At 37.4% G+C, this 22,271-nt stretch overlaps 1 protein-coding gene across 5 annotated transcripts in view; it reads right to left on the reverse strand.

The window, feature by feature from the left end:
• UNC79 (unc-79 homolog, NALCN channel complex subunit) overlaps positions 1–22,271 on the reverse strand; it is a 238,396-nt gene that overhangs the window by 171,421 nt on the left and 44,704 nt on the right. The window contains exons 2-5 of one of the 5 annotated variants that reach the window (XM_036257786.1): positions 22,095–22,215; positions 14,992–15,296; positions 11,638–11,808; positions 2,008–2,100 (exon numbers count right to left, since the gene is read on the reverse strand). In XM_036257786.1, the coding sequence (XP_036113679.1) occupies positions 2,008–2,100; positions 11,638–11,808; positions 14,992–15,296; positions 22,095–22,215 (690 nt within the window). Of the gene's footprint in view, positions 1–2,007; positions 2,101–11,637; positions 11,809–14,991; positions 15,297–22,094; positions 22,224–22,271 lie in introns of those variants that run through there. The other 4 variants (XM_036257803.1, XM_036257776.1, XM_036257814.1 and 1 more) reach the window with 4 other exon arrangements.

Raw genomic sequence — 22,271 nt, forward strand, 5'->3', positions numbered from 1 at the left:
AACTTAGAAACTAGGACCAATGCCTCGTGATGAAACGTCAACTAACTGGATTCCAAATGAAGGGTTTTTTCCAGAACATAATATAAAATTATATAATATATAATATAAACATTTTGAGGTTACTTAAGCCAAACAGAGTGAGATATGAGATATAAAACTTCCAAAATAAATACATTTTAATTAAACTCATATAATAAAATAATCATAAGGTATTTCATATTTAAATGATGATACTCCATACTAAAAGCATTAAGGTGTGTTTTTTTTTTTCTCACCCGAGGACATTTTTCCATTTTTTGTTCAGATAGAGTGGGAGGGAGAGAGAGGAAGAGAGAGAGAGGGAAACATCCAAGTGAAAGGGACACATCGAGTGGCTGCCACCCACATGATCAACCAGGGCGGGGGACAAACTGCAACAAAGACACACGCCCTTAGCGGGAACCAAACCCGGGTCTCTCTGGACTGCAGGCCAACGCTCTAACCACTGAGCCAAACCGGCCAGGGCAAAAGCATTAAGGTTTTAAAATGAAAAATAAGTTTTTCTTCAGCCTCAGTCAGAAACTCAATTACTATTTACTATGTAATTAAGTAGAAGGTTCAAAACAATGCCCTCAAATTTGTTCACTTTCACCCTGGCCCATTTGGTTCAGCTGTAGGAGTGTTGCCCTCGAACCAGAGAGTCCGGGTTTGATTCCAGCCAAGGGCACGTACCTCGGTTGCGGTTTGTCCCCGGCCCTGGTTGGGGTTGTGTGGGTGGCAACCACTCGATGTGTCTCTCTCACATCAATGTTTCTCTCTCTCTCTTTCTTCCTCCTTCTCTCCCTCCAGCCCTATCTAAAGATAAATGTAAAAATATCCTCAGGTGAGGATTAAAAAAAAAATTTGTTCACTTTCCAAATAAACAGCAAATAAGAACAAAAACTGTCATATCTTAGCATGTGACGCCAACAGCGAGCCCCTTTTTAGGCCAGTTTCCCAAAGTTCATCTGCAATTATTCTGATGAACAGAAACCGAACAGAGTAAGTCAGATGAAACCTGTCTAACATCACTAGTGATCAAAGAAACACAAAGCAAAACAAGATATTATTTTTCACCTACCCAACTCTATACAAACTTTATGGTAATACTCTATGACAGGTTGTGTGTACTTTCACATATAATTAGTGAGGCTACTAAAATTTTTTCAAGTCCTTTAATCAATTAATCCCTCTTTTATGAACTTATTCTAAGGAATTAATCAGAAATGTAGTAAAATATTTATGTTCAAGGATACTTGTGTGGCATCAGAGTAGCAAATTCACAAATTATTAACAATGGCTTTCTTCAATTATTAGAATTTCAGGTGATTTTTATATTTCTAATTCAATAATACCTGTATACTTATGTTCAATCAGTTTCTAGTCATGTTCTATTATTATTATTATTATTTTTTTTTTTTATCCTCACTCGAGGACATTTTTCCATTTTTTGTTCAGATAGAGCCAGAGGGAGAGAGAGGAAGAGAGAAAGAGAGAAACATCGATGTGAAGGGACACATCGAGTGGCTGCCACCCACACAACCAACCAGGGCCGGGGACAAACTGCAACCGAGGTACATACCCTTAGCGGGAACTGAACCTGGGTCTCTCTGTACCGCAGGTCGACGCTCCAACCGCTGAGCCAAACCGGCCAGGGCAGCTAGTCATGTTCTAAAATTGTGTCCCAACCATTCTGAAAATATAACTGGCCTGCAAGATTACTGCTGATAGCAACAGGCAAGGGAAATGTATTTCAACTCGAAAGACTGTTTTCTTTTTTTTTTAATTAATTTTTGTTACAGATGTTTCTCCTTTTTCCCCCACTGATTCCCCCCTCCCCCTCCCTCCATCAAAAGTCTGTTTTCTAACACATCTTCACTTGTCTATCCACCAAGAGAAGTTCTCACATGAGAATGCCTAGCCTGCTTATTTGATGTCTTATTAGTTATTGGTTTTGGAATTAGTCGAGCCACCCACATCTCCATTTACCTGGGTTGGATGTGTACTGCATTGCAATCATTAGCATGGATGATGCAGAGAGATTAACATGGGCAGGAACACCTTCTCTCCTTGAGGAACCCACTGAAACCAAAATATTTTTTATTAGACACTATAGATATAGATATAGATATAGATATAGATATAGATATAGATATAGATATAGATATAGATATAGATATAGATATTCCCCTTTGCATAGAGCATGAGAACTGAGAAGAAACTTTTTCTTTAATAGTCCCAACAAAATCAATGGAAATTTGTACAAATAAAACTATAAAACTTGTCCTAGCATCCAAATGCTACAGTCGTCGTCATCAGTAGCTAGCACGAGTGAGAATCTACAAGGAGCAGGTACAGTGCAAGAATGTGATGTAATGGCTTTAGCAGAGCTGTACTTAGATGTGACCTCTGCTCCCAAGATGTTTGTATCTGAGTGGAAAAGAAAGGAAAAACAGAATCCTCCATGTACCCAGGTATAAAGGCATGTTGAAGGCTATCCCAGAAAGTAAAAATAAGAGGTTTCTGAACCCAACTTGAATATATTAACTTTTAGAGATACAGATAAAATAAGTCTACTTACAGTGGTTACCTTATTAATTTAGTTACACAAATTCTAAATCATGCATTTTTAAAATAGTATATTAATTTAAAAATTACTTCAACCCTCACGTCATTAAAAATATTTATTCAAACCTTCACATATAACTTAACCATTAGCATTTTCATCACCATGAGAAGCACTTTTTTTGTTTTCCAAAGCTTACCATCTTCAGATCCAACTGAGTTGTTTTAAATATAGCGCTTTTTGATTCTGTGAATAACACTGTTGCTGAACATTTTATCCTGTACCACAAGCATTGAATCACAAAGCAAGTTGGTTCCTTCCAAATGCATTTTATAGCTGTATAATTGTGTTCTCCAGGTAATAACCACTTAAGACATCCCTTAAGACATCTTTAAGTGGCTTGTGTACATTGACGTCCAACTCTGTATCAAATTTCTTTCTGTGTCTTTTTTAATAGAATGTATCAGGTAACCCCCATTAACATTCAAAACTAGCACTGATTGAAGTCATTCAGAGTAATATATTGTCTCCAAAGAGACAGCTCTATTCATGCTTTCTTAACAATTTTCATTTTATATTTGAGTTCTTATAAAGTTTCTTCTATTGCGGGTCCTCTCTCAATTACTGTGTTTAGAATAATAGAATAACAACTTTATAAGGATTCAAATATAAAATGAATTTCATTCCTCAGGGATAATTATAAAAGTTGGAGAAACCTCTCCTTATATTTGGGGCTTGTGTGGAAAACTGTCATACTAATAAAAGATTTGATATAAAGAAGACAAAGAAATTTACCATGATTCTTTTTTTTTTACATAATAGACTTTGAGCACCACAATAGATGAATAGATGGTGGCTATTACAACAGCTTTACAGAAATAAACAAAGTAAAACAGTCTATAATTAAGTTCCATTTACCTGAGTTTGCTTTTATTCATCGCTTGCAGCTGGGCTGCCGCTAACCCACACATAGGTGATATTCAGGTAGATAATTTAGTTTTGCTATACAATATAAATAAGTTTAATAATTACACAAAGATGTGGAGATCAATTCATTGCTATTAGATGATAAAGTTGATTCACCAAATATGATTCAAGGAAAAAGGACTTTGAGCCAAATCCTAAAGAACAAGATGCAGTTGTTCTCAGACTTGAGCCAAGGAGTTATTCAAATTTGGCATTTGGGGGACCATATCTAGAGGGCTTAACTCCACCTGGAAATGGGAACGTGCCATACTTAATAAGCACATCAAGTGATTCTGATGCAAATGGACCTTGGACCTCCATTTGAGAAGTACTACTAGAGAGATGGGAAATAAAACAGAAAACACTCAGTAAGATGTCCAGGTGTGGGAGGAATAATAGCATGCCCCTTGTGCCCTTTGTTTAGGAAAGAAAAGGAAAGTCTCAAGAAAAAATAATTTCATATATATATAGATATATACACACACACATACACAGACACGCACACACATACATACATACACACACACATTCCTTTTGGAACAAGGGTTTTCACCTCTGTTTAAATTCACCTCAAACTTTTTAATAAAAACACTTCTAAAAAATGAAACTACTATTAAGGGAGGCTGAGAATCATTGTGCCTGGAGGCCTTTAAAAATGGGAGAGATGCCCAAGTGTCTGAGATGATTTAGGTGAAGTCTATTTGTAGAATAGCCCAAACGACTCAGTGACCTTTGGATGTCCCCACTTCTACCCCTACAAAACCATGCTCTCTCTCAAGTATGGTCAACCACAAAGCCAAAAGAGCTCCCTTGGCTCAAACCCTAGGCACTTGGCTCCAATGCTTATATAAACAGATAGTGCCTTGCAATTTCTTAGCCTTCTAACAGATTGAATAAAGTCATCGCAATTCTAGTTTAATAAACACACACAGGCACACATCATTTATTGAATCTTGTCAAAAGTATGATGTAAACAGATGTGTTGTTTGTCCCCATGGGGGTGCAAAAGGCCATAGCCACATACAATGAAAGGAAGAAGAGAATTAGAATTTTTTTTTAAATTTATACTTAATATTGTGTTCAGGAAATATAATCAAGTTTTCAGATCTATTCCCTGATCTTCTCAGCACCTTCAGAATAACCATTACCACCACCTCTTCCTTTATAAACAAAAACAATTCCCTAATCTGTTCCTGAGTTTCATAGTTCCTAATATACTATTGTGATCATGTATAGCTCTTATATGATTCTCAGCAAAAAATAAAAATAAAAAAAGTATATGAGAAAAGCCATTTTATAAAAGAGAAATCAAGTTATTTGCATTACAACACCAATTTAAGTTTTAGGACTACAGCCCAAGTCACCTGATTTCAATGCTGTAGTCACTTATTCACTGACACATCACCTAAAGCAACAGAAACAAAGGAGAAAATGAACACATGGGACTACAGCAAACTCAAAAGCTTCTGCACAGCAAAAGAAACAACCATCAAAATGGAAAGGCAACCCATTCTGTGGGAGAGCATAATTGCCAATGATACATCAGATAAGGAGTTAATTTCCAAAATATATAGAGTACTCATACAACTCAACAAAAGGACGACAAAGAACCCAATTAAAAAATGGGCAGAGGAACTAAAAAGACACCTCTCCAAACAGGACATACAAATGGCCAAGAGACATATGAAGAAATGCTCAACATCACTAATCATCAGAGAGATGCAAATTAAAACAACAATGAGGTATCACCTCACACCTGTCAGAATGGCCACCATCAACAAATCATCAAACAACAAGTGTTGGCGAGGGTGTGGAGAAAAGGGGACTCTAGTACACTGCTGGTGGGAATGCAGAGTGGTGCAGCCACTATGGAAAACACTATGGTGTTACCTCAAAAAATTAAAAATTGAAGTGCCATTTGACCCAGGGATCCCACTTCTAGGAATATACCCTAAGAAGCCTGAAACACTCAGAAAGAATATATGTACCCCTATGTTCATAGCAGCACTATTTACAATAGCTAAGATCTGGAAACAGCCCAAATGTCCATCAGTGAACAAATGGATAAAAAAAGCTGTGGTACATATACACAATGGAGTACTATGCAGCTGTAAGAAAGAAAGATCTCTTATCCTTTGAGACGACATGGAGGGACCTGGAAAGTATTATCCTAAGTGAAACAAGCCAAACAGAGAAAGACAAGAATCATATTATCTCACTTATTTGTGGAATATAATGAACATAACAGTCTGAAGAATGGGGTAGTCCCAAAGATGTGGAAGTAGGGTACAGACTGACAATCCCCAGAAAAGGGGGTGGGGGAAGATAAACCACATGCATGTATGCATGTATGCCTGAACAATGGACATGGACAACAAAGCTGGGGACAGGGTGGTGAGGGAGGGGGAGGAGGCTGTCAATGGGGGAAAAAGGAGAAACATCTGTAACAAAAATAAATAAATAAATAAATAAATAAATAAATAAATAAATAAATAATTTTTTTCTGCCCTGGCCAGTTTTGCTCAATGGTTAAAGCATCGGCCCACGGACCAATGAGTCATGGGTTCGATTCCGGTCAAGGGCATGTACCTCAGTTGTGGTTTGTCCCCAGCCCTGGTCAGGGTCATGTGGGAGGCAATCAGTTGATGTGTCTCTGTCACATCAATGTTTCTGTCTCCCTCCCTCTCTCCCTCCCTCCCTCCCACTCTATCTGAACAAAAATGGAGAAATATCCTCGGGTGAGGATTTAAAAAAAAAAAGAGTATTTTTTTCAGGCAGGCCAGTGTGAGCATCGAGGACCAGGTCAGTTCCTGGTCAGGGCACATGCATGAGTTGCAGGCTCGACCCCAGTGGGAGGTGTGTGGGAGGCGTAGAGGAGGCAAGCTAAGCAATGTGTTTTTCTCATCAATGTTTCTCCTATCTCTCTAAAAAATCAATAAAAATATTTTTTTAAGTGTTTTTTCAGCCCTGGCCAGGAGGTGGTGCATTGTCCCTTGCACCAAAAGGATGCAAGTTCAATTTCCAGTCAGGGCACGCCTAGGTTGTGGATTCAATCCCAGCTGATCAATGTTTCTCTCTCCTCCCCCTCTTCCCCTCCCCCCCTTTCCTCTATCTAAACATATTCTCAGGAGCCCTGGTCAGTTTGGCTCAGTGGTTAGAGTGTTGGCCTGCGGTCCAGAGAGACCCAGGTTTGGTTCCCACTAAGGGCATGTACCTCGGTTGCAGTTTGTCCCCAGCCCTGGTTGGGTTGTGTGGGTGACAGCCACTCAATGTGTCCCTTTCACATCGATGTTTCTCTCTCTCCCTCTCACTCTATCTGAACAAAAAATGGAAAAATGTCCTCGGGTGAGGATAAAACAAACAAACAAACAAAAAAACTAAACATATTCTCAGGAGGTGAGGATTTTTTTAAAAGTACTTTTTCCAGTACCTCCTATGCACCAAAGCATTGTTCGAAGCCCTGGAGACACAGCTATATACAAGACAGGCAGGTCTTTGTCCTTTCGAAGCTTAAATGTTAGAGCTGTGCTATCCAATATGGTAGCTATAGCCATATGTGGCTGTTTGCTAGGGTTGGGGGAAAGGAGGGTATAGGGGAAATACATGGTGATGGATGGAGACTTGACTTGGGATGGTGAATACACAATTCAGATGATGTGTTGTAGAATTGTGTACCTAAAACCTGTTATAACAATTACCATTATGACCAACTCTAGGGGGCGAAATTCCAAGCCCCAGAGTATGATCCCTTATCTCAAGAAATATTTACAATGAGAACATTTTAGACAACATGTGAATTTGAGCAGAATATTGGAATTAGTTGCAATGGAACTTGACAGGTCTGTCATTTGACTATGGTTTTGTTCTGTTTATACACTTAGGTAACATACAATATTCAAAGGCCATTCCTATATATGACCTCATGGTCTTCACAACAAATATTAAATGTAGACAGGGAAGGGTATGATTATTCACAATTTTACAGCTAAGGAAACTAAAGTTTGACGAGGTTAAGAGATTTGTAGTCAAAGGACAACAATTCAGCTCTTCTGGGTCCCTACTTCCAAAACATTTCCCCCAGTTCAACAAGTAAACGCTTAGAGCATAGTGAGGCCTACCTGATAAACACAAGCATTAGCCAATAAAACAGATTTTATATATAGAAGATTATTTAAATACCACCACTATCTTGTGTCAGTTTTTGACCTTTTTTTTTCGGTACGTGCCCTTAGCGGGAACCAAACCTGGGACTCTCTGGACCGCAGGCTGACGCTCCAACGGCCGAGCCAAACCAGCCAGGGCTTGACTCTTTTTTGTGTATATTTATTAGATTTGGGAGATCATGGGAACATAACACGACTCCTCTGCAGTGCTAGTAGAACAAAAACTGACCCAGGGCCAGTACTCTGAACCCAGGTATTCTGTTAAGTCAGACAATTGCTTTTAAGTCAATGCAAAGATCTGAATAGACCCTTATTTTTCCTGAGTGTAAGTGACTTTTGGGGGAAATTTAACTTAGAAAAGAAACTGGATCAATCTGCACAGTCCTGGCTACCAAGACACACTAGAAGCATCTCTCCCTGATATAACTGTTCAGCTTTATTATTATCTTCAAAATAACATAGCCTATATCAATTAAGGTTCATTTTGGATCAGCTTTTCCTCTTCTCTGCCAAAATACCATTTTCCCAACATCCATGTTACGATTCAGTCCACAAATCAGATTCTTTATTGGAAAAAGAGAGGTTTCCATGGTGAAATGTAAATGACTTTTTCAAGTCTCAGTAACTCCTTTATTCTTTTTTTATAAACAAAGCCTACTGCACAACCTTGGGATAAAAAGGAGTATATCTTATTTATGGAAGAAGTTCAAAAGAAAAGGTTATGCCAAAGGAAATTTTTATAATAAACTGCAGTTTGCTCTGTGGCACCTCAAAAGACTTATTTAAACTTAAAGGACAGCCCTGGTCGGTTTGGCTCAGCAGTTGAAGCGTTGGCCTGTGGACCAAAGAGTCCTGGGTTCAATTCTGGCCATGGGCACATACCTCGGTTGCAGTTAGTCCCTGCCCCTGTTGGGGTCATGCAGGTGGCAACAAATCAATGTGGCTCTTTCACATTGATGTTTCTCTTTCTCTCCAACTCTGTCTGAAGAAGATAAACGTAAAAATACCCTCACGTGAAGATTAAAAATAATAAATAAATGAATAATAAAATTAAAGGACAGGCCCTGGCCAGTTTGGCTCAGCAGTTAGAGTGTTGGCCCTCAAACCAAAGAGTCCTGGGTTCAATTCCCAGTCAAGGGCATGTGCCTGGGTTGCAGGTTCAATCCCCAGCCCTGGTCCAGGTCATACGAGAGGCAAACAATCAATGTGTCTCTCTCACATCAATGTTTCTCTCTCTCCCCCCCTCCCTCTCTCCCTCCTCCTCTATCTAAAAATCAATAGAAAAATACCCTCAGATAAGGATTAACTATATATATATTTTATATATTTACTCAAATATTTATTTATTTATTTATTTATTCTGGAAGAAATTACACATTCCTCTCTTGCTTCAGTCAGAATTTCTAGACACTAAAACAACTTCCAAAAAATAGAAACAACATGGATTAAGCAAAAGACACACGGTCTCACATCAGTTCATTTTAACAGGAATAATCTAGGACCTGATCCCCTCTATCTCGGGTCCGTGTCTTTATGCCTACCTTGTGAAGGGACAAGTACAAGAGAAACACCTGAATCATTTAATAGAATTTGGCTTTAAGGTCAGTACTACAATTTATTTTTCGAAGGTTTAAAGATGACAAAGATGAACCACAGGAATGGTGAAGAGAAACGAAAGTCAGAACTAAGCGACTAAAACCAGAGCAACAAAATTAATGAGCCAGATCCACGGTGGGGTTAACGGAAAATGTGCGTCTCTTACATGAAATAAGATTGATGTTGTTTAACCTAGATTATTAATGCCAGAAATAACCTTAGAGATGAGACATTTTTTTCCAAACCCCTCTGTTGATAAAAATGGAGTCTCCGAGACATAAGCAACTGGTTCGTACTGTTAAATGAACAAGTTACTGCACAAATAAGCCCTAAAATTCACACACACACTGTAAACTCAATTTACTATTTTGCCCTCTTCAGTTGCCACGGTTCACACATTTAAATAAGTTGGAATGTCAATGTGACTACTAGGCATGTTTTGGGGTCTGTGCTTCTAATTAAGTAGAAATTAATCAAGGGTGAAGAACACATTGCCAGCTTGTCACAATGCCTGCTCATTCTTTTTACTTATTTTTTTTTTAATTCCTCACGGGAGGATACTTTTCTATTTATCATCAGATAGAGTGGGAGGGAGGGAGCGAGAGAGAGAGAGACAGAGAAAAACATAGATGTGATAGAGCCACGTCGACTGGTTGCCTCCTGCATGACCCGACCAGGGCCAGGGACGAACTGCAACTGAGGTACCTGCCCTTGACCAGAATCAAACCCGCAACTCATTTGTCCGCAGGCCAATGCTCTTACTGCTGAGCCACACCAGCCAGGGCGATGCCTGATCATTCTTAAGTAGAACTGCAGAGGCCAGATTTAGCCAATGCCTCTCCCAAAATTATTAACTTATTCCTAAAAAGTAGGAATACAGTGAATTGGATTGATTATTACAAAAATGCAACCTCACCTACTACTGTTGAAAAAGATAAAAAGAATTCTTGTGCCTAAGCCTAACAGTTAACATTGTTTTTAATGGCTATTCAATTCTAAGGCTGTGGCCATAAACAAGTACTTGTCAATAAGGTTAAACAGAACAAAAAAAGAAAATGGTTAAATATTCTATTACTTGAATGGTATAATCAGTCTGCATAATCACTATATAATTTAGTCTAAAATGCTTAAAAGACATGAAAATTATAATTCCATAGCTAAAATTAAACTTGATTATAAAATACATAAGTGTGGTTCAAAGGTACCTATATTTACAGAGCAACAACTTTAATTAGATTGTAAGTACATAATATTAAAATTGTGAAAAATGATTACTAGGAATTGAAAGTGACCAATGAAAGTATTTTTATAGAACAAGAGTTGAGGGAAGGAGAAGTAAACTAACATTTACTGAACACTAGGCATTGTGCTAGCACCTTACCAATGTTCTTTGATAATCATCATCTCAATTACCACAACAACCCCATGAAGCAGCTATTATTATTATTTTCATTTTACAGGCAAGAAACAGAAAGGTTAACTTGCCTAAGGTCACACACTAGTTGGTAGCAAGGCTATGGTTTGAATCAAATCTATTTGAGTCCTCAACCCATAATCTTTTCAGATTATTCACTGAAACGTAGATAATTCATAATCCATTTCTATAAGAACTATTTTAGGAGGATTGTGATCATAAAAGCCACAACCTAACTCTTTTCCCTTTTTATTCTCATGTCTGAAAAGCCTAAAGAATTAAGTCTAAAGAAGCAAAATAGAATTCGAAGTAGTTACATGTTTCTAACGGTACCTTGCACAAGTCTCAAGTTTTAGCTGTTTTCATAAACTGTGATTCACTTTATCATCATAACAACCCTGTGAGAGAAAGCTGATGCTACCATCATTCTGGAGATGTTTCAACTAACTATGTGAGTTGCCCAAACATCACACAGCAGATTATGGATAGAGCCGAGCCTAGAATCCATATATCCCGACTCTATCTATTGCTCTTCCCATCCATCATACATTACTGCCTTCAAATGCAAAACATAACAATTTCTACATCTAAGGCAACACTCTCTCCACCTTTTTTTCTCAAGTGGTAAAAAATACTATACTTTATATTTAGGAAATATAGACTGTGCCTTAACATGTTCTTTCTTCCTATTGCATAAAATCAAACTATGTGAATAAAACAATTCTGAGGTATAATTGTCTTCTTTGGTTTTCATCATAATATTCATGCTGAAATGACTGAATTTAAATCATAGCACATATCCATAGTGAGTGATTTCATTACAATCTTAAAAATCTACAGCATCAAACAGCAAAAGCAATTTCCATTTGTACAATATATAAAAATAATCTAGTATTAGGTAAGACTGAACTTACATATAGCCATTGGTAGAAAAGATGTGCTAAGATATTCAATAATATCCTTGTGCAGAAATGGAGGGAAGGTAGCTAACGTTGATATCATCGTGTAGGGCAAAGTACTCAGAATATCATCATTGAGAAAGGGTAGCAAACATGTGGTTGTATAAAATATCGACTGTCCAAGATCTACAAAAGAAAATTGAGTAATCAGTCACTGAATATTTTTCCATTTAACAAAATATGCTAATTATACCTTCTTAGTTTTTATGAACTGGTTTAAATTATAAACAACTATTGCTTCCTTCCTATTAGGAGTTCTGAAACATACCGCGCTCAGCAGAGCGAGTACACAGCATTTGCTCAATAAATGACTAATGAATCACTGCTTTAAGATATCTAAACATCTATCACATGAGCTTTTCCTCAATACTTCATCCTCAGTAATACTTGGTATTCATATCACTCCTTGATTCCAGAGACTAGAAGCACTTTCCATGTGATAATAAATCCTGAAATCCCTCCAGCATTCTTACCTCCATTACATGTTACACGAGATAGCTGTGGCACACAGATGTTAAATTATTTCCTCACTGGAAGTTTTAGAAAAGTCAAGGGCGGGACTGGAAACAAAACCAGGCTATTTCTGCTCCATCAACCAAACCACAATCTTCCTACATCTGGAGGCTTGGGCCATGCGGTGACTGGCATCTTCCAGCACAAAGGCAGATGCAGCAGGCGCCAAAGAAAGGAAGCCGTAAACTGATGCTGCATGACCCTGTGCATTTACTTATCAGTTATCACAGGAGAACGTGCCCCCTAATAATCTATCAACATTTTCAAATGGGGATCGGAGCAGTACCTACCTCACTTCATTAGAAGGATTGTTAGGACGTTTAAATGAGATAAATGTAAAGTGCTTAACATAACACATAATGTGTGCTCCACAAATATTAGCCATTTTATTAATATTAGTATTGTTACTATTATTATTACCTGCACAAGGAGTGAAAATAGAGGGCATTTGGAAAAAAAAAAAAACATAACTATTTAGCTTTAGAATTCACGTAGACCAAATCCCATTGCCCTGAATGTATATTTGGATCATTCGGGACTTCCCAATACAGAGGTCATCAACCAAGACTTGACAATGAAGACTGATTATTTTCATAGCCATTATAAATGAAAACTATTAGACTTGTTTGTTTTGCAGATTTACCTTCTTAGTGCTATTTTTCCTAATGTTATTTCTGATTTTCATTAGAATTAATATGCCATCTCAACAAGCAATCAACTCAACAGAGAAGATGTGGCCACACTGCACAGTGGGGAGCAAAGGGCAGTCGACCTTGGGCTCCAAATAAAGAAACCGAAAATCCACTGGTAGTTCACTGAGAATTTACTGAGGCTGTGCACAGAAAGACGCCTCAGCTGCAGTTTAGCTTACTTACAAAACATTAACACAGAAAGGGGCCTGAGAGCCCCCCTGGAATACTCCATATGAGGAAACTGAGGCCTGGAGAAGGGAAGCGTTTGTCCAAGATTTCCTAAGAGTTACTAGCGGAACTGAGACAAAAATGGGACCCTTCCAGGCACACTGCACTGCCCATGTACGGACACAGCCTCTAGCCCCAGTGCAGTGCGTCTCAAACTTAGTGTACAGAAGAATCATCCAGAGAGCTATTAAAAATTCGGTGATTCTTATTCAGAAGTCCCGGCTTGGGACCCAGAAGTCCATGTTCCAAGCTCCCTCAGTGATTCTGATGTTGTTCGGATCATGCTTAGAGAAATAGTGCTGTGCTGTTTTCAACCAAGGGATGGTCTAGTGAGTTCTCCCCTCTCTTCCAAGCTCTGTTATGCAGAACAGCATATACATAACAGTGAAAAGTCACAAAATAGTTGTGGGTATAAAAGCAAAAACACAGATCATCCCCCCCTGAAATTGTCATAATTTACACATGAATTGCAATTAAATGAGTTGTGAGTTACCAAATTGAATGCTTTTTATCTTAATCAAGGGGCTTTGAAGACAAAGAACAGCTGCCTGAACACGGTGGCACAGCCAGGACCAGGCAGGTCCAGGAGGGCTCAGGACGAGAGTCACAAAAGAAAAAGCGCTGACAAGCTCACCACCACAGTAAGCTCTGGCAGACTTACGTCCAAGGAGTCATCTCCTTTGAGTTCTGAGCTGGGATAGGATCATGATAAAAGTGACGGTTTAACGCGGCTATGAGATTATATAAATAAGCAAATTTACAAATGTCTACATTTTTTTATATTCACTATAATACAGAATTGTAAATATAAGCAAAAACAAATTCGATAATCACTATGTCATCATTTTTATGAAAGTAGATTTAATTTTTTTTAATTAGGAACACATCTTACTAAATAAACCATTAAGCATTCTCTTAGGAGAACTAGTCATAATTACAAGGCAAAATAACCCCTCATCACCCACCCATTTCCCAAATTCCAATATTTCTGTAGAGTGAAACTTTCATTGTCATCCTTCCAGAAACCAAATCCTCAGTGCTTTCAAGTTAAGACAACTGATGTTTTAAGAGTTCATTTTCTGCAAAAATCTTTTCTCTCACTGTATGGTTTTCCAGTTGATTCACCCAAATCTAATACTGAATGGTTAAGCAGTTAGATATTATTGTACTCCTCTTTAATGGGTTAGAAGAATACGGTAAGCAAGCAAGATAATAAAATTGGCTCAAGGTCCCCGAGAAAGGAGAAGAGTGAAGAAGCCCGCTCTCGGGTTCTGTCCTAACCGCACCACTGGCACTGGACACTGTTCACCGTACACGGCACACAGACACTGAACCACTTGGCCAACAGTTTGTAATTAACTACTGATAGTTAAATTGGAAATGCTTCTTCGACATTTCTTTTTCTTGGTTTTTAGAGATTTCTTATCTAATCTTTTGGGTTTAAAGATGGGAAAAATCAGTCCCAGAGAGATTCTGTGATTTGTCCCCCAAAAATCACAGAATTAAGTCAGTGTATTTGGCCTGCTCTTCAAGCTCCACCTCTTATATTTTCGGGGAGGGAGGGGCACATTTTTAAGTCTTAGCTCCCAAATCATTTCAATAAGAGCCTCCCTGATCAGCAGACCAGGGGAAGAGATATATTCCTGTTCCTCCTTTCTCAAGCCCATTCCCCCCTCCACCCTCAGGCCCACTTGGATAACATCCCTCTGGCCATAGAACAGCGACATGTTAGGATGGAAAACACCATAATTAAGTTTCAGTGTAAGAAACGCTCTAGCCGCACAAAGACCTTTCAAGCAATTTATTCCAAAAACAACAGTCTCCTGCTTCCATAAACATACATGTACATTTTCAAAGTTTTCGATTAAATGCTCACCATGTTGGCCATGCTGTAGTAAAGGAACTAGATCCAGGAGAGTCACCAAAGTCACGTAGAGGCCTTGATAGTCCAAAGAAGGGTAGTCTGACAAGTGAGCATCACGACTTTGCAGGCCACGTTCAGAGGGAGCATCTCGCAGGACGCTGTAAAGGAGGGAGCGAGTAACAGTAGGGTTGATGGAACTGACCTGCGGTCTTAGAGATGGGGTGAGTGGGAATGGCACAGGAAAAAGACACATGGTCATGGGCACTGTCAAATTGGAGGCATCTTGGCTTTCCTTCTTCCCTGTGCGGGACAAAATGCTGTTGGGGGGACAAAGAAAAAAAAGAGACAACAAAGACACAAAGAACAGCACATTACATTGAAATGACACTCTAAAACAAATAATAAAACACCAGATATGTCCCACATAAGATGCAATTGCCACACCAGGAGCATCTGCAAATCTAGTACAGGTCACACAGCTTGGTGCTCAGATACCAGTAACGCAAGGTTTACTTTGTGGACATTGCATTGCATCTCATGTGTTATCTGGTTAGTAAGGAGCAAAAATATAAAAATGCATGTTTCAGTGCCAAACCCATGTTTTACAGTTTATCAATCTGGTGAAGATGTTTCCAGGAAGAAAAAACAATGGCTTTGTCTAACAAGTCACGGCTTTTATTCTTAATTAAAAGGAGCTTTCAAAGCAAAGGAAGTTTTTAGCAAGACTGTCTTAGTCAGGTAAATAAAACTTGCAAAATATAGGTATGGCACTTGCAGAAACATGTTTTAGCAAAGAATAAACATGTGTGTTTATTAAGAAAGTCTTAAAAATCACATGTTTATTGTATCAAAATAATGTCTATATGTATATTATGATACTGTTTCATGACATTCTGTCAGTATCATTTGAGATAATGAAGTTTAAACAGGCATATGAATTTAGAAATAATACATATTTCTAAAATGTTAGCTAAACTACATTGGAAAAGCTGTAAAATAATATATATTAGATGGTCCATAGCATATGTTTGTGAACTAATGAGAATGGTTATTTATGTGTGTTTTTTTAATTTTGCATGTTGGGGAGGAAACATTTTATTTTATGAATACAAACAGTGGTTTATTAAATAGTTACCTTCAAAATTCTAAAGACTAAGAAAGCAGTATCTGCCATGTAGCTGCATAATGTACAATATGATCTCATATATTACTGCTGCTACTTACGTTATTATTCAACAAAACTCACTAAAAACTAGAGGAAAGATAATTTAGAAAGTTAAAAAATGTTTAAGGGGAATAAAAATAAATTCTAAAAATAAATTGGCTTGCTTTTAGCCTTCATTTTAAAATAAAAAACCTTTTAGTAAAAGCGATGAAGCAGAAAAGTTGTTAATTTAAAAATAGAAGAAATGACTGCATAGCCAAAGGTTTAGCTTTTTAAAATGAGGTTATACTATTTATCATTAAAGACAACAGCTATACATTATAATGATAATATCTGCTGCACTTACAATGTGCTTTTATATGTTAATAAAAATAGATAACAATTTATAAATGTTTCATTACATAAAAATAACCTTGTTTTACACTTATTCTATGTGTATCAAACATTACTAAGTTCTTAGTTAATGATATTACATTTACAATTTTACAGTGGAGTGAAGAATTGGTTAGTGTCAAGCATGCTTGCTATTCCAAATTTACATTTATTTTTATTTACTCTTAGTGCAAAATATGTTACAATGTAAGAAAATGACTACATGCTTTTAATTTTCCATGTGCCTAATTTACCTCGATTTCCTTTGTCTTCTGTTACCCAATGTCCAGGGAAAAACAATTAATAATAATAAAAATAATTTCAGAATAGTTATGTAATATTTCTTAGCAATAAATAACTTAAGATTTAGTGTAAGTTTTTTTTTGTTTTTTGTTTTAAAGGGATTATTTAATTTACCTTTTTTTGTGTGTGATGTATTTAACTTTGTAAGCTTCTACTTTTCAATGGGATATCAACATTCCAATTACCCCTGCTTGCCTGCATCTAATATAAATACCATCACTTTCCATCAGACTTTATAATTTCCTCATATAATTCCATTACTCCTAAAAGTACCACCTTTAAATGTTATATTCATGATAATAAACTCCCAGCACCAAAAAGCTATTTTAATCCTGTAGAATTCTATCCCGCTAAAAATGCCTTTAGAATCACAGTGGATATAAGTCAGACATATTATTTCCCAAATTTCAGCCCTAAATTAGCCTACTACCAGCATCTTTTCAAATTTACAAGATGTGGATCTTAGAAAAATAGTATAAAAAAACATTTTGCCATTGAGAATAAAATGTCCTCTTTATCATATGTTAATGCTATCCTTCAAATTAAGTACAGTGCTCTCACCAAACTTTTCCTTGGTGGGGGAAATACAGCACATTATATTTTCAAATACACATTTGCATTTTTCCAAAGTGTGATATAATTTGACAAACACTAGTCAATCAAATTTGGAGACTCTACTTTGATATTTTTCCCTTCCTGTTTATGCAGCGTCCCCAAATGACAGCAGTGACAACTTCATAAATTCAGGGAGGGAAGAATGTCTGCACTAAAACAGTAGAACTTCTCTCTTACTGCCTTCAGATTGAAAAAGTAGATGAGGTTGAGGGGGGAAAAATGGCTGAAGATGAGTTATCCATGAAACCAGCTTCAAATTACCATTCATGTTTCAATGTAAGGAAATGTTTTCATTTGTGGAAAAACTTAAGAAGGGCTCATGAATAAATGTACAATGTACTGTGATTTTATGATGTTTTGTGAATTTTATTCAGGAAAAAAAAAATTATTTCCCCAGTCAAACTGTCTAACTTGGGAATCATAAAACCATCTTCCCCGTTTGAAATTCTTTCCCAGAGGTCTGTACATCCAACCAAAAAGAATATTAAGAATGCCCTGCTCAGAAGAGTTTGACCCAGCAGCCAACTTTTCACCTTTCCTTCTCCCTCCTGAGATCCTCTTTATCAAGCATTACTTCCAACATCAAGAGAAATCAAGAGAAGATCTCTGTGGGTGTTGGTAAAGATGAGAAGTTGCCCCAAGGTATTTATAGTACAAAAAATTAATACATAAAACAAACTTTCTATAAGACTATGAATGTTGACTTGAGTTGACTTTATTCACTAAATAAAATTTCCTGATCATGCTAGCCTCTAAAACTACTCTGTAGACTTCAAATCAATAATTTGAAGGTCTATATACTCTTCCTAAGTAGTCAGAAATTATACTTCAATTAAAATCATTGAACTGAGGCTAAAATCCCTTTTAAAAACACATTGAACTTTTTCTAAAGAGTTAGCAACAAGGAACTGTCCCCAAACTTAAATGATTTTTTAAAAGATGCTACCAGCTTGAATGGCACCAGATCTGGGGAAAGAAATTCTAAAAGAATATTTGACATAGGAAGACTGGAAACCTTTAAATGTTGTGCCAGATAGAAGGCAAGATCCTTAAAGAAGACCTTAGATGTTTAAAACATGGCCCCAAATGCTTCTAATATAAAATGGACAGACACCTCTGGTAGCAGTGAGTGGTAATTAAAGTAGATGATCTTCAAAGTTGTTTCTAATACTAAAAGCAAACAAAAAACTAAAGCCTGAAGCTGTGTGCAAACTGTGTGTCCAACCTAAATTAAAATGAGTACAACTCAGCATTCAGATGAAATTTTACCCAGAACACCAGGTCACTGCTAGATGAAGTAAACACTCTAGAAGGGTTCCTACAACAGGTGAAATTTGAACTAAAGTCAGTTCAGTTCAACAAACATTTACTGATCTTCCAAGGAACAAACGCCACTAGGCTCAAGGGCTAGCAAGCTGAATAACACACAGGATTCACCTTCCACTAACCGAGAGTTTAGGAAACTTCCATGAACTTTATTCTGAGTCTAATTATGAGCTAAGTGGACATATGTGGACTATTCAACTGCTGATCTAGTCAGTTATGCTAAATACAATCTCTCCTCTCCTGTGGATTAAATTAATTGAAGTTAAACAGCTAGGATAGCCTCTGCCTTTGAAAATATGTACAAAACTTTACTGAAATCAATGAGAGCTATACGCATGCGTGAATACCAGAGGACTATAACTCTAAAACTGTAATTCTGACTTAAATGAAGCTACTGAAACTTCAGGTTGCATATTTTAACCAAAATAATAATAATTTTAACATCTTTGAGAATACCCAATAGAATGATGGAGGGTTACCCTGTGAGAATTCATCTCTAATTCTTTCTTATTTCCTTCCAAGAATCTGAATTCTGAAAGCAAGAAGTGCTTCTGAATGTTAGAATTACATAAAGGGCTATGATTTTCTAACCACTATGCTATACACCTGAAACTAATACAATATAATACTGAATGTAAACTGTAACTAAAAGATTTTTCTTAATTATATAAAATGCAAAAGGAATCATCTCATTTGTAAGTAGAAAATCTTACTGTTAATAATCTTGGACACCAAATACCTACTCCATCTTATTGGTCTTGAACTTTCTAATAGCATAAATAAAATTAAGAAATATAAATATTGCCCTGGCCGATTTGGCTCAGCAGTTGGAGCATCAGCCTGCGGACCAGAGAGTCCCGGGTTCGGTTCCCACTAGGGGCACGTACCAAAAAAAAAGAAAGAAAAGAAATATAAATATGATTGCTACGAATATATATACCAACAGTGAAAGTGATCATAATTTGGTTTAATATATAGGACAATAGTTGTAAGTTCTGTATTTCCAGTAAACAAAAGAGATAAGAGAGTTTTTTAAAAAGCTGAGGTAGGAAAAAAGAAGAAAGAAAATGCATTGGGTTCAGCCCAAGAGTTGAATGTGAAAGTATTAAAGTCCAACCACGACACGTTATATTCCTCGGTGTTCTTTCCTTCCTCCCACTTCTTGTGTGTGTCCTACAGGCTGTCAGCTCTGCTCTGACCTGCTATCCACAATGAATTGCTGAGTGGGAGAAAAAGCTAAAACATCTGAGAATTGAAATACTGTCCACATCACCTCTGGTACAGAGCAATTTACGTTCCAAAAAGATGGTAAATCTTTGCACTCAGCACTCCCTTTCTCCCCTTAATCTCAAAGAAAGCCCAAACTGCTCTATGGACTCATCATGGATGCCAGCATTCACAAAGGCCAAACCAAGCTGTTACTAAAAGAAGAGCCCCTGTGCTATGATAACTAGTAGTACTAAGGAGGAGCAGTACTTGTAAAATGGATATAATAGTACACTTACTTCATAGAAGTATTATAAGGGATTGAATGAGATGACACACATGAAGGGCTTAGAACAGTGCTTGACACATAGTTACTATTAATATTATACAATATTACTGTGATAATGATAGCTGTTGTTAGTATTATCATCAGTAGTAGCTGTTGTCTCCCTTTGAAAATGGACTCAGCTCAATGGCATAGAATCTTCTCCAACAGCCACTGGAACAAAATACCTTAACACCAGTTTGACCATTAAAATGCTATCATCCACACCCTGGCTGGTTTGGCTCAGTGGTTTGAGCACTGGTCTACAGACAAAAGGGTTGTAGATTTTCTCCCCAGACCCTGTCGAGCTCCTTTGGGAGGCAACTTTGGGTGAGGATTAACAACAACAACAAATGCTATCACCCGTGACCATATTCTAAGGACCCATTACTCAAGAAGATGGAACCTTCATGTCTTGCAAACATGATTTCAGTATCCTAAATTTCTTAATTTCTGGCACAGTGATTAAGATCTAAGCAGTAACGTTCCAATTGTCAACTAGGATGTTACAGTTTCTTTGAAAATGGAATTCAGAATTTGCTTCTTACCAAAAAGTGCCTCTCAGTTTGAGAACTTTCATAATTTGTGATAAAGGGAAGTGTTTCCCATTGAGAACACTGATCTCAAAGACAAAAAAAGAATTCCAGAGAACAGAATCAGATGCCTTGGTGTATAAACTTATCTGATTATGACTATGAAAACTGAGCTAATTATTCCAATGCAATTTGAAAAGAAGGAAAATACCCTATAGCAACGTCCTAAACTTACTATGCAAGTATGAAATCCATGAATCTGATCAACAAAATCCCTTTAATACCAAACAGGGACACCACGAGTTCTACAGATGAAAGATATCCCAAAGACTAAGAACAAAGAGAGAGCAGGACTGCAGAAGACTAGTAACTGACTTGACCGCGTGAAGCTTCTTTCTACAAAGCGTTCAGCTGCCCACGCAAAGCCTTAGACCACAGTGAACTCCAGTGCCCCTCACAGGCATTCCGAATTGGTGTTTTTTCCCTACTGAATACCTAGCTCACAAAACTTTTGCTGTTACATAGTTAAAGAAACAGTAGCAAGTCAAATTTACGTGTTTCCAAAATCAGATGTGGAGTGAGAAGATCATGGTAGTGTAAGAGACTTAGCCTTCGAATTTAACGGAAAGTAAAGTGTTCCTCTCACTTCCTAGATATTTCCCAAACTGAGTCTTCTTGAAAGGCTCACCATTGCTTGTCTTTCCTAATGAGAACTGTGAAGCAGACAGGTCCCTCCTCTCTCTGCCTGACACTAAAAGCAGACAGTATTGGTTTTTGTTTCCTGGTCCTCCAGGGAATTTCCATGTCAGTTGTAAAGCATGTTGAACACTTGAAGTGTTGCACAGGTTAAAAATAATTGTTATTACCATACAATATACTTCAAGAAATACAAAATACCACTGAGGAACCTCCAATGCTGCATAATTCGGATTATCTTTAAGACCATAAGTGCTTCCTATTCTTAATTTTAGCAATATAGCAATATATGGTACTGCCAGACATAGAACTTTTATCGCTGTATAAATCTCTTGGTAAGGCATTCAACTGAGGAAAGCAGGCAGTGGCCATGCAACCCAATTTCTTAAAATTGTACTCAGACCTGTGATCAGACCCGCTATAAACACCCAGAGACTGGAGCCCAGACTCTTCTGGCAGAGCGCTAGGACATAAGGCCCTTCGAAACCTTCAGTTCGATCCAAATTTAGGTCCCAATCAGTTCGGCAGTCCTACCTAACAATTCTTTCCAAGTAGAGGCTATTTTAAAGCTTACCTTAACAAGGTCTGAGAAAAGTATTTCAGGGTGTTTGCAATATCTGTTCCTGAAGGTACAGGGTAAATGTTGTGGAGAACCCGGTTATGGTATTCCTGTAAGTACCGGATCTTGGAAGCAACTAGATAGAAGCAAAACAAAAACAAAAACAAAAACAAAAAAAAGAAGAAGAATCAT

Source organism: Molossus molossus, unplaced genomic scaffold (genome assembly GCF_014108415.1).
Source record: "Molossus molossus isolate mMolMol1 unplaced genomic scaffold, mMolMol1.p scaffold_m16_p_1, whole genome shotgun sequence".
Taxonomy (NCBI): domain Eukaryota; kingdom Metazoa; phylum Chordata; class Mammalia; order Chiroptera; family Molossidae; genus Molossus; species Molossus molossus.